The 17,348-nt window shown below is 35.4% G+C and overlaps 1 protein-coding gene across 1 annotated transcript in view; it reads right to left on the bottom strand.

Moving 5' to 3' along the window:
- Positions 1 to 17,348, bottom strand: part of LOC132096646 (netrin-G1) — a 122,245-nt gene that overhangs the window by 61,971 nt on the left and 42,926 nt on the right. Inside the window, exon 2 of the mRNA XM_059502125.1 lies at positions 12,082 to 12,725. Within this exon, the coding sequence (XP_059358108.1) occupies positions 12,082 to 12,725 (644 nt within the window). The remainder of the gene's footprint in view (positions 1 to 12,081; positions 12,726 to 17,348) is intronic.

Genomic DNA, 17,348 nt, shown 5'->3' with positions numbered 1-17,348 from the left:
ATTTCTTCTCTGATAAAATAGATAACATTAGAAATACAATAGCGAATGTAGATTCTACAGCGTCTAACACTTCAGTTTCATCCATCGCACCCAAAGATAAACTGCAGTGCTTTACAAATATAGGACAGGAAGAGCTAAATAAACTTATCACTGTATCTAAACCAACAACATGTTTATTAGATCCTGTACCCACTAAATTACTAAAAGAGCTGTTACCTGTAGCCGAAGAACCGCTTCTCAATATCATTAACTCGTCGTTATCTTTAGGTCACGTCCCAAAACCATTCAAGCTGGCGGTTATCAAGCCTCTTATTAAGAAACCAAAACTAGATCCTAGTGTACTGGCAAATTATAGGCCTATTTCAAATCTTCCATTTATGTCTAAAATTTTAGAAAAAGTTGTGTCTGCTCAATTGAGCACCTTCCTGCATAAAAATGATCTGTATGAAGAATTTCAGTCAGGTTTTAGGCCCCACCATAGCACAGAAACTGCACTTGTTAAAATTACAAATGACCTGCTTCTTGCGTCAGATCAAGGCTGCATCTCATTTCTAGTCTTACTTGATCTTAGTGCTGCGTTCGACACCATAGATCATGACATACTCATAGATCGATTACAAAACTATACAGGTATTCAAGGGCAGGCTCTAAGATGGTTTAGATCCTACCTGTCCGATCGCTACCATTTTGTTTACTTAAATGGGGTGTCATCTCATTTATCATCAGTAAAATATGGAGTGCCACAAGGATCCGTCCTAGGTCCCCTTCTATTTTCAATATACATGTTGCCCCTTGGTAATATTATTAGAAAATACGGAATAAGCTTCCACTGTTATGCTGATGATACTCAGCTATATATTTCAACGAGACCAGATGAAACTTCCCAATTATCTAAGCTAACAGAGTGTGTTAAAAATGTAAAAGATTGGATGACAAATAATTTTCTCCAATTAAATTCGGATAAGACAGAGATATTAATTATTGGACCAAAAAACACCACACAGAATCTTGTAGATTACAATCTGCAACTAGACGGATGTACTGTTACTTCCTCTACAGTCAGAAATCTGGGTGTTATATTAGACAGCAATTTGTCTTTTGAAAATCATATTTCCAATGTTACAAAAACTGCATTCTTCCATCTTAGAAACATTTCCAAGCTACGAAACATGTTATCTGTTTCTGATGCAGAAAAGCTAGTTCATGCATTCATGACCTCTAGACTGGACTATTGTAATGCACTTCTAGGTGGTTGTCCTGCTTCGTCAATAAACAAGCTACAGGTAGTCCAAAATGCAGCAGCTAGAGTCCTTACCAGGTCAAGAAAATATGATCATATTACCCCAATTTTACAGTCTCTGCACTGGCTACCTATTAAGTTCCGTATCTGTTACAAATTATCATTACTTACCTATAAGGCCCTAAATGGTTTAGCTCCTGCGTACCTAACTAGCCTTCTACCACGCTACAACCCATCACGCACCCTAAGGTCACAAAACGCTGGACTTTTGGTAGTTCCTAGGATAGCAAAGTCCACTAAAGGAGGTAGATCTTTTTCACATTTGGCTCCCAAACTCTGGAATAGCCTTCCTGATAATGTTCGGGGTTCAGACACACTCTCTCTGTTTAAATCTAGATTAAAAACGCATCTCTTTCGCCAAGAATTCGAATAATGTATCTCTTAAATTGTGAGTGTAGTTGCATCTGCATTTTTATTCTTTAGCTTGGGTTAAACTAATTTTACTTTGTTGGATCAGCAGCTATGCTAATGATGTCTCTATCTTGTTTCTATGTTTTGCCACGGGATTTACATCCCGTGGTAACTAGGATTTACACAAGCTCCAGTCTGGATCCAGAACACCTGAGAAGAGATGATGCTGACCCTCAGAGGACCCCAGATGATCCTAACCTTGAATCAACAAACAGAACTAACAATTATTGCTACATGTGTGACTGCATCATATAATTACTATTAATTAATAATATTGATAGTTCATCATCTAGCTGACTACGTCTTGTATTATTATTATTATTTTTATTTTTCTAAAATCCTGTCAAACGTGCACAAACTACTAGCTACTACTAAATATTGTAGAAACATAATTTTCTGTAAAGTTGCTTTGTAACGATTTGTATTGTAAAAAGCGCTATACAAATAAACTTGAATTGAATTGAATTGAATTGACTCTATCTGTGCGACTCCACCGACAAGGCACTTGAATATTGCGTACCCACCTTTGTTTATTTTTTTGTATAACATGTTCTCATCTACTTGTTCTAGTCAATTGTACTCAATATGTGCTTTCAAATCTCTACTATTACAACTAACACTCATAAACGGACTGTACGTTGGAGGCAGCTCAATCATAATAATCTGCATACTGTCCCTATGTCCTTCACTACTTTACTCTCTACTCCAATTGGTCTTTGGAACTGCCAATCTGCTGTAAACAAAGCCAAACAAAGGCTTTTTTTCATCTATTGCTAATAATTCAAGTCTAAACCGCATGGCCCTAACTAAGACTTGAATCAAATCTAAGGACACTGCCACTCCTGCAGCCCTCTCTACTAATTTCACTTTTTCCCACACCCATCAACCATTTGGGAGGGGTGGGTCTACTTATTTCAAGAGAATGGAAATTTGATAGTCTATCATCTCTTAAAATGAGATCACTCGCAATTACTATTACCCAACCTGTTATAATCCATTTTGTAGTTATTTATCATTCCCCAGGTCAACTGGGTAACTTCCTAAATGAGTTGGATGTGTTACTCTCAAACTTTCCTTCAGGAAGGTATTTTTCTGGTACTGCTCGGTGACTTCAAAATCCACCTAGATAAACCACAGGCTGCTGACTTCAACACTCTGCTTGCCTCATTTGACCTCAAGTGTCTAATACAGCTATTCACAAATCAGGTAACTAGTTGGGCCTTATCTACCACTTCCTCATCACTTCTAACCTCACACTGACTCTGGACACAATGCACAATGCTCCGCAGGTCACATTTCAGTGAAACCTACACTCGCTCTCTCCCATTCACCTATTCTCTATGGTTTCATCGTCAGTCTTCATCCATTCATACTTATTCTCTCTCCTCCTTCTCTCCACTCTCGCTTGATCATATCCCCACTCACCTCCTTCAAGGTCATTTCTTCTTCAGTTTATACCCACGCTCACTCAGGTTATCAACACCTCTCTTCACTCTGGTACATTTCCCACAGCATTCAATCAGGCTCGGTTAACCCCACTGCTTAAGAAAACCTCTCTAAATCCAGCACTATTAGAAAACTGCATACCAGTATCCATTCTTCCGTTCATTGCAAAGACACTTGAGCTATTTGTGTTCAACCAACTCTCTATGTTTCTTGCACAGAACAACCTAATGGACAGCAACCAACAGTGTTGGGAAGGTTACTTTGGAAATGTAATAGGTTACAGATTACAAGTTACCCTGTTTAAAATGTAATAGTAGTGTAACTTTTTCAATTACTTTATTAAAGTAATGTAACTTATTACTTTTGAGTACTTTTTGATTACTTTTCTAAATTTGTGAAAATTAAAGAATAATGAATAAAAGCATATACATCAACTCAAATACAGTTATCTAATAAACATGTGTCGTATTCTGTGTAATAAACTCCTGAAACATTGGTGTTTTTTTTGCTGTCTCTTTGTATATGATATGATGATAGTTTTCTCAAAATAAGTAAAATGCACATGAAGTGACACAGAACAGTTCTAGAAATTATGTTTATGTGCTCGTGTACTCCTATATTGAGGTGGCAGGGGTTGAAAACACTGCAAGCTTCAGTAGGCCTATGTGTAGTAAATGAAGCCATGTCTTTGCCATTAATTTACAGGAGGGGCGGACTGGGAAAAAAATTCAGACTGGAAAATTCAAACTCATACAAACAAATTCACGGACAAAACTATTTTTTGTATGGACCTGACATAAAAAAGGTTTAAATCTTTAATTTGGGGATATGCTAAATAATTAAAAGTTCTCTCCTGAACTGCACCTTCACTTCCATTTTTCTCTTCAGTCTCTTTATTTTGCCCTGTTATCCATCTCTCTCATGACTTTAATACTCAAGATTGAACAAAACTATACTTTACAATACAATACTCTACAAAACTACAATATCTTTATAGAAAAATCCTAATACTGTACACGAGTCATGTTTTCCTTACAAAAATTGACCATGCTTTTTTTAGCCTATATACAATAACCTTTTTTTTTTGTTTTGTTTTTTGCAAATGGATTTGTATTTATTTTTAAATAACTCAATTTGTAAAATCATTTTAATTTTTGGTTACCACAGTTAAACAATAGTAACTATTTTCTCTGGATTTATAGAAATATATTAAAACGTTAATTTTCGTAAGGGTTGTGTTGTTGTCTGTCCGTAGCTCCCCCTAAACCTATTAAAAAAATCTGATTGTTTTTCAGCTAAATTACTACTGTAACATTACAACTGATAATAATGATGTCCTTTATATAGTATTTTGAGTGATGACTGATGAGCAACGTGCTACTGCTTGATTAATTAAATAAAAAAACAAAGAAAAAAAAGCATCTTTACAGATGAAACTGACCTGAAACCCTGAACAGTATAGTTCTGCTTCTCTGCTCCAGCAGTCCACTCTCTCTCTCTCTTGCATTGATTACTCTGAGTCTGATCCAAACCGTTTGGCGGAGGCGCGGAGAGCGCGCGAGTCATGACTAACACTTCCTGATTTATTAGAGATTTAATTATCAAACGGCGGATTCGCAAATGATCGCTTTAGTACATTCGGCAGGCAATTATACAATAATGATATTAAAATAGCGGGCAAAATCGGCTGCCAGGCCACCGGGAATTGTGCCGGTTCTCCCGGTGTCCAGTCCGCGCCTGATTTCCACAGACACGCAGAACGTGCAGGAGTCATATATTGCATTTTTGGGGCTTAATATTCACAGACACTAGTCCATGTCATGTTTTGATTCAAGTGTACTGACCTACTTTTGATTTAGTCATCCAAAATGTGGCATATTCCGTCCGCGTTAGGCATTCCGTTTTTATGACTGGATTCTACGAACCAGACTGTATTTCCGCATCCCGGAAATTATTAGGGCGGTATGTCTCAGAATAGTCAGTGCAATTTGGGAAAGAAATCAGTTAAATCTGTATGTGGATGTGTGTAAATATTCAAATGTAATCCCCTTTGTAATCGCTAAAAATTTCATAAGTAACTGTAATTTAATTACTCATTTTTTCTTAGTAACTGTAACTAATTACAGTTACATTAATTTTGTAATTAAATTACGTAACGCCGTTACATGTAACTAGTTACTCCCCAACACTGGCAACCAATCTGGCTTCAGAAATGGCCACTCAACTGAGACTGCACTGCTCTTCATTGGAGGGGTGAGGTCACAGCTTCTTGCTACTGTGGTTGCTCAAGGCTCAGTGCTTGGACCACTTCTTTTCTCCATGTCATCTTCAGGATCAGTCATTCAGAAGTATGGTTTTTCCTATCATTGCTATGCTGATGACATTCAACTCTACTTATCCTTCCAACCAGATGATCCAACAGTAGCTGTTCATGTTGCAGCCTGTCTGACAGACATTTCTTGCTGGATGAAGGATCATCACCTTCCACTCAACCTGACTAAGACAGAACTGCTAGTGGTCTAGGCCAACCCAGCACTTCATCACAACCTCTCTATACTGCTTCATCAACCATAACTCATTCCAGGATATATTTATAAACACCTTGCTATGTGCACTGTGCTAGAATAACTGAGATTGTCATAGCACTTAATTTATAGCCTCTAATTTTATTTATCTCATTTTGTGAAATGTCAAACATTTCATTTTTCTTATTTTGTTTGTCCATGCCTCAGTGATGGACCATGTGCATGATTTCCCAAGCCTAACTTAGGATTTGTCGGTTCATTCAACTCAATAAGCAAACAATTCCTGACACGAAGAATACTGTCTGCTGGGGCATGCATGCGTACAACTTCCTTTGAATTATAAAATCAGTTTGATTTATTGTGCAATGCGACTTCAAATGAAAACATGTGCTCTAAAGTCAAAAGGAGTGCAATATGAAGGATCAAAAACCATGCAGCACCATTCATAATATACCCTCAGTAATCATTACAGATGCAAAGTCATATTGATGTCGCCCAACCGGCACACTTGCATGGTGATGTGTCCCCAGTGGTTATCATTTAATCAGCAGTAAATGGTCTTAATTAGTAGATTAGTCTCTTTCCAATTAGCTCACTCTGTAATTGCCCTAATCTACCACTGCAGTCCTTTGAATCCTAATTTAGAGCTGTGCATTTAGATTCACAGGCGACCTATCAAATGCGTCATTATGAACCAAGTTATTCTCACATAAACCAACTGCTTATAAGCCATTCCGGCCCAATTTGGAGAGCAGCTGCTGTGTTATTGTTTCTATTGTGCCATCATTTGACTTGTGAAGACATTGTGAAGTCATGCTGCACTTTTGTTTTTGCTTTTTTATGTTTGCTAAATGAGACCTTTGAGGTCCATTTTATTCTTTATTGCCCATTGCAATTTCCCTTCATCCGGTTTGACTTCTAATTTTAGTGAAGAATATGAGTGGTCACTTTATGCTATCTGTCGTTTGACACCATGTGGAGCTCAACAAAAGCTGGGCTGCCGCTACACATATAAAACTCGCCAATAATTTAATCCTGAAAGTTTGAGTACACACAGCTGAGCTTTCAGGAAAAAATCAGAAAACTTTCATGTCATTGTCATTACAAAATATTAATCTCAATTGTGCATATAATCATTTAATGCTATTTTTATTTGGATTTTATCAATATGCCAATGATTCCATTTAGTTATTATAATTTTTTTTATATTTAAAATAATTTTCTTGTTAACATTTGTAATTTTAAGTAACATTTGGTATATTCTATAGTAGTATAGAATACTTCATTGTATAATTTTGCCCCTGAAGTAATTGTAACCTTTAAGTAGATATGATTATGTAGCAACTTGTATGTTTTCTGACAATATCATGTCACATCATTTTATTGCGTTGATTCTTTTTAATGCTCTATGGCATTTGAAAATTACTTACCACCTACTGTACACTACACCCTACCTGAAACCCAAAACCGATGTGTTAATGAAAGCAGTGTGAATAAAACACAGGTATGATTTAAGAAAACAGTTCTGCTGAAGCAGCCTTGCCATTTTAGTTTGCTTCTACAAATCTTTGAGCTCTTTTATCGTGACTGGTTTCTGGTTTCGTGACCTTAGCACTCTGTACTGCAAGTACAGTACACCACTGTATCAGGTGAGCTAAGTTTACTATGTCAAAAAAAGTTATGTTATGCAAACATCAAAATGCATGATTTAACTAATGAAAAATCACGTACATCATATTAAATTATTTTGAGATAATAGCATGAAAACAATTTGGTAACACTTTTGCATAAGAACAAATTCTCACTATTAACTAGTTGCTTAATAGCATGCTTATTAATAACATATTGGCTGTTTATTAGTACTTACAAAAATAGTACTTACACATATTCTACATACCATATTCTACATCCCTACTCCTACCCAAATACCTAAACTTAACGACTATCTGAACTATTAATAAGCATAAAATTAGAAGTTTATTGAGGCAAAAGTCATAGTTAATGGTTTGGTCCCAACGAAAATTGGACAGTAAATTAAAGTGTGACCAATAATTATTTATTAAATCATAATTTGCCCTGTAATCATAATTGCATTGCAGTGAACTGTATGTATAAGTTGTACAAATATTTAGGTAGGGGCACACTCACAGACTGTATAAAAACATGGATGTAGTGTCCGAGACATCACCCGTGGATTTATGAAGAGCGTTTTCAAAGCGCAAAGTGGGCAGAGCGGGTCGTTGCCATTTTGGTACCACTGCTCCCTATATGCAGAGTATGCATTTTGCGTAGGGCACCAACTCCCAGTGGGGCATTACACCCCCCCCCCTCTCCCCTCCAAAAAAACTTTTGTTCTATATTAATATTAACAATTACATGTATATATACAAATCTAAACATGAACAAATATACTAGATCAGTGGTTTTCAACCTGTGGTCCGCAGTGGTATTGCAAGTGGGCCGCCAATTACTATTAAAAGAAATAATAATACTGTTAATATATGTAAAAAAGCTTAACCCTCTGGAGTCTAAGGGTATTTTTGGGGCCTGGAGAAGTTTTGTCATGCCTTGACATTTGTGCTTTTTTCAGTTTCTTATAAATATCTAAATGGGTAAAGACTAATCTCACTGTAATCAGCACAAACTGGGCTGTAATAATATGTGAAATGCATGTATGTACATGATTGTGTTTTTGAGAAAAAAAATATTATGCGTGGTTAGTGAAAAACTAAAAATGTTAAAACGCTTGAATAAGGCAAAAAAACACATAAAGAACAATGGTTCCCGGGATTTTTGAGAACTGGAGCTTGTAGCCTAGAATTTTTCTTTCTAAATGATGTGAAAATCATCTTGTTTACTCACTCACAGAAAACAATATATTGATTTAAATTTTCTAAGACACTTTTTGTTGGTAAAAGTCATATGCGAGTAGGCGTCAACTACCATGAATATCATTGTGATTTACACCTGAGAAGACAAAGGGCCGCATAATGAGCTGCATAATGAGCCATTCAATCATCTGTGCCACTGTGAGTGAGGAGTTACAAGAGAGAATGTGAGAACAAAATAAATCTATATAATTTTATGTTTGTAGTTTATTAAGAATATATTTAATTATCCCACAACATAATTTAATATCCACTTGGGGGAGCAGTTAAACAGTTTATTAGAAACAATCAAAGCTGACTTTCAAACAAATTGTTTGGCATGCTTACTCCAGTCACACAATCCTTCAGAAATCCTTTTAACAATCTTATTTTCTACAAAAAAAAAAAAAAAACGTTTGTTGTTATTATTATCATCATTATTATTAATGTTGAAAAGAGCTGAGAATATTTTTCTGGGTTTTTAGGGGGAATAAATGGAAAGAAAAGCATTGTTTTTACATTTGTTACAGTTATCTTTTTGTTACATTTATATTATTTACATCAAGCTTTCGAAGGGTATAGTGTTGTATATTGTTATTGAAACTTCATAATGTTTCACTTGATTATACATTTAGTCAGGAATTATAATTTGGAAAAAGTCTAACTAGTAAAACGTTTACACGTTATGTGAAAACTAGTACAAGTATATAAATAAATAAAAAGAGACTTACTCATGTTTATGATCTCTGCTGAATAAAGTGCTTCATTCTTTTTTTCTGAGGAAATCCATTTCTCAAATCCTCAACCACATCACATCTTTTTGGGGTGAATTATGTGTTATTCCTCTCATCGCGAAGCAAACAGTAAAATAAAAAAAACTTGAACAGTCTCGCTGCTTTTTCTTCTGTTATGGGCGTATTCAAGCCGCGCGCTTCAGTTTGAATCTGAATAGCATAATAACATCATTCCATATATATAATTAAATAACAAAAAAATCCACTATTCGAGCTCGCTTAAGAATAAACCACTAATTTATCTTAGATATTTTTGCTACAGAACAACAAATTCAAACGTGCATAAATGGCTGCCAACAGGCTCAACATAAATGGCTGTGTCAACGTGTTCCCTCCTGACTGCTCCACTGACTGTCTACCCGCTGCCGATCTTGGACTGGATCTGGTTTTCTCGTTTTGCTGAGCGGTGCCAGTCCAAGTTATTTTCTGTTCATTTCCAGTCCATTCTAGGGCTGTGTGATTAATCGAAATTGTCATAAAATTGTCACAATTTGAGCATCACGATTTCTAAATCGCTTTATAGCACGATTTTCCGCGGCCCTGACAGAACAGGTTCACACACTGTCTGTGATGCGCCTTTTTTTCCGAGCCCATGTTGATGGATCAGAGCTTTCACACTGCACGCGGTAAATGGCTAGAAATAAAAATGTGCGAAAATAATTAATATCTAACCCATGAGCATAGAGAGAATTGTGAGTGCACAGGACGCAGTTTAAGTGAGAGGAGACATGTTTTAAGTGCGCGCACTCTCTCCGGGCAAGCACGTCTGGTTTTATGACAGCGCAAAGGAAATCTGCGTGCGAACAGAGAGATTTGAGCTCGTGCATTATTTTAATGTTCTTTCGCGTTACAATAACGCGCTCTCGCTGCTGCTTCTGCACCACATATACATACTGTATACACACTGCAAACGGAGTACATGTGAACCTGTATAATGTATAACAAATCTATTTCAACACCTGAGCCACCGCTACAATTAATGAGCACTATGAACAATGCATGGCAAAAAAAGAAGAAAAAAAAGTCCCTGGACACGGGATTTATTTATTTATTTATTTTTTATTTTTTTGGCACAAGTCTATACATTTTGTTACACCTTTACTATAGTGATAATTTTGACTTATTTCTGTTCTAGAGACAGTACAACTTTTTGATAAAGCTTTAATTGGTTTTCTTTTGGAAATATGTTTCAAATTCATCCTGAATGCATTTAGACTGTAGCCTAAAGCATATCCGTGTGTGTCAAAATTGTGATTAAAATCGAAATCGCAAAATTGATCAAAGAAACCGCGATAGCACAGCCCTAGTTCATTCAATAAATACAGTTAACAATCTAGCTTCTGAGTACTAAGTTTTAAACCCACAATAGTGGGGTCAGTTCATTTTTTTTTTGCAGTGGGCCGCGCAAACATATGTGTTTGGTTGTATGGGCCGCGAGTTGAAAAAGGTTGGGAACCACTGTACTAGATAATTATTAAAAAAAATATTTTATGATGAACGAAGTAGGCAGTATGCACATGACGTGGTATTCCAGCATCTGCACCTACTCGCTCTCACCTCATGTTTGCGGCTGAATACAAATGATTATCATAATTAATGGACAACTAGGCTATATCAAGGAAAAGACATCAGTGCAGTCCGGCACAGAAAAAAGAAAAGCCCAAGATTAAGCCCATGCATCACCTTCAGGTAGATACACTCATAATCCTTTGAAACTTTTTTGACTGTTGACGTTAGTAACGTTTTAATGTCAGTAATACAGTACTTTCACCACCACTAACAACGCATCTGACTTAATATTGTACTTTCAATGACTTAAAATGTTTTATATAAAACAATGTGGCGATTGGTTTATTAAAAATAATCATATGGTTGAATTTGAATTATTACAAATGCCTGCAAAGGGCACCAATGGCCTGGTAATTGCTGTTGATGATCAAATCCTTGTTTAATATTGACCAAACATTAAATTCAAATATCCACTTAATTTGTAAATTTTGGTTAACTTTTTGTGATAGAAATGCTAAAAACTCTTTTATTCTTCAACAAAAACATGTGGAAATCACATCCCTTACCAAAATTAACCATGGTTTTATTGTAGATAAACCTGTTTAATTTAATTTTGTGTGATTTCTGAATGCTTGAAACTATAAAATCAATCAGACAACTTTAATAAAATATAAAAGTAAATAAATAAACTTTAATTAAATTGTATTATTTATAAATTACAATTGTTGCTCTGTACTGTTAACTGTGGCTAATATTTTATTATTAAAGTTCTATTTTGACCCCTTATAGTAGATGTTTTTTTTTCTCCCTTCTCCTTCCTTCCTTTTTTTTTTTTTTTTTTTTTTTTTTAGGGAGGGGGCATGACAATACTATTCTGGATAGGGCACCCATTTGGTCAGCAGCGGCCCTGCTCCCGGGTCATCGGAAATGGGCAAAAAGGCGGGAGCTGGTTACTGAAGCCACGCCCACCTACCTCAATGACAGTGTCAGCAGCGGAAAACTACCTGTAACTCAAGTGGCCACGCCCTTAATTATGCAGAACTTTAAGGCATAATATAAATTAAAGGGATGAGTTATAATTGAATAATTATTCCACCTCAATCGCATGTTTGTTTTTTTTAATGGGAATTTTATTTGCATTTATTTTTATACTGATGTTTTCATTTAGTATTTATAGTTTTAGAATTAAGCAAAATATTTAAAACTTAATTATGAGAGAATTAACTTACCTGCCCTGCACTTTAATGTCTGAGATGGCATAGAAGTATCTAGAAAGGTTGTTCTCATCCACCATTGTGGCTCCGGTGGCAGGCCGTAGAAGTCTTATTCGAAGGTCAGTGAGGGTGAAGAAATCCCTTAGGTTCTTGGTGGTGTCCAGCTGCCCATACAGAGAAGCCATGTTGTGCAGTCTCGGGCCAGCAAGAAGGGCGAAGCGGTCTTTGATCTCAAAGCGCACAGTCTTATCATACTTCCACACGTAGCCTGTTGAATAGGCCTCGGTGCAGATGATTTCTAGCATTGTGCTTGGGGTCAGCTGATGTACTGCTTTTGGCTCCATAGTAAAGGCATCCAAACAGTCAGATGCATAAAACTGATACGGCTGCCACGTACGACCATAATCCAGGGACTTCTCCAAGACCAACTGCTCGGGTCGGCCAGATTCGAAGGTGAGGACAATGTCATCTGTGAGTTCTATTGTTTTGTTCCATGACAGCGTGATGTTGACCTGAAGGGGCTTGGGGTATTTCTTCCAGGAGGTTGACTGCCAGAACGTGGTTGGGTTTCGTCCTTCAGAGTCAAACATGAGCTCGGGCGGGTGGGCCAGCTCTTCGGTATCAGCATCGCATTCGTTATTACACATATATGGGTTTTCCTGAAACACACACAGAGAGACCGGATGTGTTAATTATGCAGTACGCTAATAGTAACAGGTTTCCTGTTAGACAGTGGCACTTGTTTGAGGTGAACCAACACTGAGATGTTTGATTCTCCACATATTTTCATAATTTTAATGAACATATTCTTTGGTGAAAACACTTCAGCTTCCATTAATGCAGTAAGTTGGAAATTTTCCTGAGTTGACTGCTGAATACGACACTCTGAATGGCCAGAGCCTGCTTTCAGAGTGGTGTGCCTCATGAGAGCTGCTCAACGATTACCCGCTCACTCACTACCACCCAAATTGCTAATATAATTGATATTCTTGCTTGTTGGCCAGTTGGAATGGGAGTGGAATTCCGATGAGTGAAGTTGGAGGTACATATGGAGCTCCATGCATTTTTCATGCGTCTGTGTCTGCCCTGCACTGCTGAGCCACTGTTTTTCAGATCAACTTTTTCATTAACATTCTGCACACCTCTGAGCCATAGAGCAAATGACAATCAGCTATGAACTTTGAGGAGATGGCCATTAATTTCCATCTTGTATACATGTTTGATCGGCTGCAATTGTCATAAATCTTGTTTTGTTTCAGGCACAAACAGTGGCGGAATGCAATTACAAAAGATGTATAACATCTAAAGGCTCTTGGGACAAAATATTTAGCTTTGTTTGTGGAATAATTTTATCTCCATCACTTGCTGTCAGTGGAAGAACTGACAGATTGTGATGCTTCCTCTCATCAAATTAATTATCTGCTCTGCGTTGTTGGATCAAAATGTATTTCCCTTGTTTATTTAGTCCAGGAATGTTCACAGGGAAATTGGATCTTAGATGCTGTGCTAAGCAAAGACTGTTTCACTTGGGCACAAGTGTTTAGTCAGGCAGAATAAACACATCTTTAAAAGAAAATTTCATTTACTCCTATTCATATCACTCCAAATCCATATACTGGTTTCCATGAAGCACAATTTGATTAGATTTTTTTAAGAATCTTTACACAATTCTTGCTATACAAAAACAGTTCATAGTAACCAGTGGCTTTCAATCTGCAAATATTACATAAAAAAACAACAACATAATATTACTCTTCTTACTTAAGGCATAATTGTGCAAAATTCTGAATAGTTTTTTTTCTGATACTAAAATGTGGTAGCAAACAGAATAGAAAAATAATAGAAATTTGAATGTGAAAGAATTAAAAGTCATTTAAAAAACGCTTTTGAATGTTTTATAATAGATAGTTTGGATCTGTTTGAAATGGTACATTCTGCCTTATTTTTAACATAACAGAAGACTCAACCATTTTTAACTGGAATCTGCAAGGTTTCCGATGTCAGCCACTTCCAGTCATTTTAGCTGTCTGATATGCTGTGTGATGTTGCAAAGTGGTATTTGATACATTTTATTTTATTTATAATTGTAATCATAAACACACTGGTTTGTAGCCCAAACAATTAATACTGTTTATAGTAGTAATATAATAATAGTGTTTCCTGCACTTTGTTATTCTTTTAGTTATAGCAACTATGGAAATCTCACACACTCACAATAAATTGCTTACATCTACATTGAAAAGTAAAGTGAATTGAACTGTATACAGAACTTATTTTTATTAAGCCAATTTATGGACAAAGATGAAAGACTGAATCTCCCAGAACATACCAGTACCTGCTATATTTCTCAGAATTGTTACTGAGTAAATTCTCATTTTGAATCCAATTAAAACTTCAATTTGTCTTCCTCTTGGCTGTGGTAAGCTGAATTGAAGTTCTCTTATGAAATGGAGTAAGTTCTTCAATTCACAATTTAACTCAGCATTTTTTCCCCCAGCATGGTTGTTTCTGGTCACTGCAAATGGTCATTTAGCAAGAGTGTCCCATAGAAAATACATATGGATTTAAGAACAACATGAGGAAGATAAGAGTCATTAACTATTTTGAGGTGACATGCTACTAAATGATCGGTCTCCTCTCTGTGTGCAGGAAGAGAAGTGAATTACCACCTGCACACACAGTTTCATTGATTTCTTCCTCCACCACATTACAACACTTACATACCCTGATATAGACAAAAATGAGTGGCTTTATGTAACTGAAATGGCCAGAACATCCACTGGATTCTCTACAGTGGCTCCCTTACTAAAAGCAGCTGCCTTATCACGATCAATACGCTGTCTCTTCTCTTAACACTTGAGGATAGAGTGACCAGTGTTGAAGGTGGCCATTGAAAAATCAATGTAGATTAAATTCCATTCCATACATGGTCTCTGTCAGAGGGGGGAAGACAGTGCAGTGGTTTCATTAGAATAGCTGACATCTCCATCAGCGGCACTGGACCACAGCAGTAATTTCCAAAGCTGCTCTCTATTAATCCCTGTTGATTAGACTACCTCCATAGAAGTGTGCATCACACACACTTCAACATAAAGGTCATGTTAGACTGGTCGCTAATGAGGTCCTGCCTCATAAAGCCAAAGGGGCAATCCGATATTGTGTTTCTGTGAGCAGGCCAATGGTTTGAACTAGGATGTTAGAGCGTTATTAATATGAGCCTGTCTTAACTGAGTATTTATGTGCTGTGCTCCGATGAAAGCATTCAGTGTTATTGCCCCAACTGACCCAGAGCAGAAAAACAGGTTGTACATTTCAAACTTAAGATGAATTATGGTACAGAATAGATAGATTAATATATAATATCAAAAACAAATTTGTAATAATTTGGCCACTGACACAAGCCTTCAACTAAGTAAATTGTTGAACTATTCAGTAAATTTTCGATAACACTGAACACAACAAGATCTTTTGTATACTATTAGACATTTCTGTAATTTCTACAGTTATTTACTGTATATCATCCAGTATAATACTGTAAATTCCCTTTACAGTAAGTACCTGTAATACCCTTTGAATAATGTAAAAAAGATACAGTAGTATACTGATGAATAGGATGTAATGTTCAATTGTGAGTCATTTATAATTGATTAGTTAATGATGAACTAATCATTTGCAAAACACGCATAAATGATTAATAAGTGATATTTTCATATTTTTATCTATGTTTTGTGGATTGTTTTAAAAGATTTACAAGTGATTAGATGATGATTAACTAATCATTTACAAAACATGAATATACATTCACAAATGATTACTAAGTAATATGCTAATGATTTACAAATCTTGTAAGTTATCTCAAAAAATAGCAAAATGAAAAAATCTAACAGATCCTTAGTAAAAGGTTAATACACTAAAACAAAGATTATACTAAATTTTTTAGTGGTTGAAAACAATATATTTTAACTACATTTAAATAAACAAAATGTTGAAAGTTAGTCAACTAAATTTGTTTATTTCAATGTAGCTAAAATAAATTGATTGCAACAACTATCTTAAACTATCTTTAACTAAAAAAACTGAGTATAGTTACTAGTTAAGTTACTAGTTAATATATTATTAATTACTTATAAATAATTGAGATGTAAACATTGTATTATCTTACTCTGTTAAAAAAACTGGGATCTAAAGTGTTAACTACTCATCAGTTTGTTTTACAAACCTGCTGGTTACAGGTTGTGTGTGTGTACACACTGAGGGGAAAGATCTACAAATGATGAGTAAAACATTTACAACTGATAGGTAGTTTACACTTTAGAATAGGGGATGCAGAAAATGTAGTAAATTATTTATTAATATGTTTACACAACAGGTTTTGAACACATTGTAGTGTGTACTGCAGTGTGAGGGCTTACTGGTGAGGATGTAAACATATGACTTCTCTGACACATGGAGTATTTTAAAAGCTGTGAGATAATAGGACAATGTTGACATGTCAATGATTTATCAGTGATTAATAATATATTATTATATTATTATATATATTATATATAATTTTATCAAAATGCACTTTGATCATTATTCTGAGTCTTACATAAAAATGTTTGCTTAAACATCATAGCAACAATAACTGAAATTAAAAGATAATCAAATAAATAATCAACTAATAAATTTAAATATACACTATTATTCAAAGGTTTGGGTCATTACGATTTTTTAAAAAGAAAATAATACTTTTATTCAGCAAGGATGCATTAAATTGATCAAAATAAATGTATAATATTAAAAAAAAATTTAATCCTGATAAAGAAAAAGTGGTAGAGCATTGTGTCAGCAGTGCAAAAGGTCATGGGTTTGATTCCCAGGGAACACACATACTTGAAAAAAAAAATGTATAGCCTGAATGCATTGTAAGTTGCTTTGGATAAAAGAGTCTGCAAAATGCATAAATATAAAGTATTACAGTTTCCAAAAAATACTATGTAGCACAATTCTTTTCAACACTGATTATAAGGAGAAATATTGCTTAAAAACCAAATTAGCATTTTAGAATTATTTCTGAAGCATCATTTAACAGTGAAGACTGCAGAAATAACTGGCAAAAAAAGAAAAAAAAACAGCTTTGCGATAGGAATAAATTAAAATATCAAACTAATGCAATTATTGTGTTTTTGTCTAATAATAGTACTGGTACATCATATATACAGTAGTTAGTGGAGTTACTGAAAAAACAAACAAATAAACAAAAAATCAATAACAACAGCAAATGTGATAGACATGAAGGC

Source organism: Carassius carassius, chromosome 20 (assembly GCF_963082965.1).
Source record: "Carassius carassius chromosome 20, fCarCar2.1, whole genome shotgun sequence".
Lineage (NCBI taxonomy): Eukaryota > Metazoa > Chordata > Actinopteri > Cypriniformes > Cyprinidae > Carassius > Carassius carassius.
Note: the sequence above shows the minus strand (reverse complement) of the source record. Positions and strands in the feature narration are given on the sequence as shown.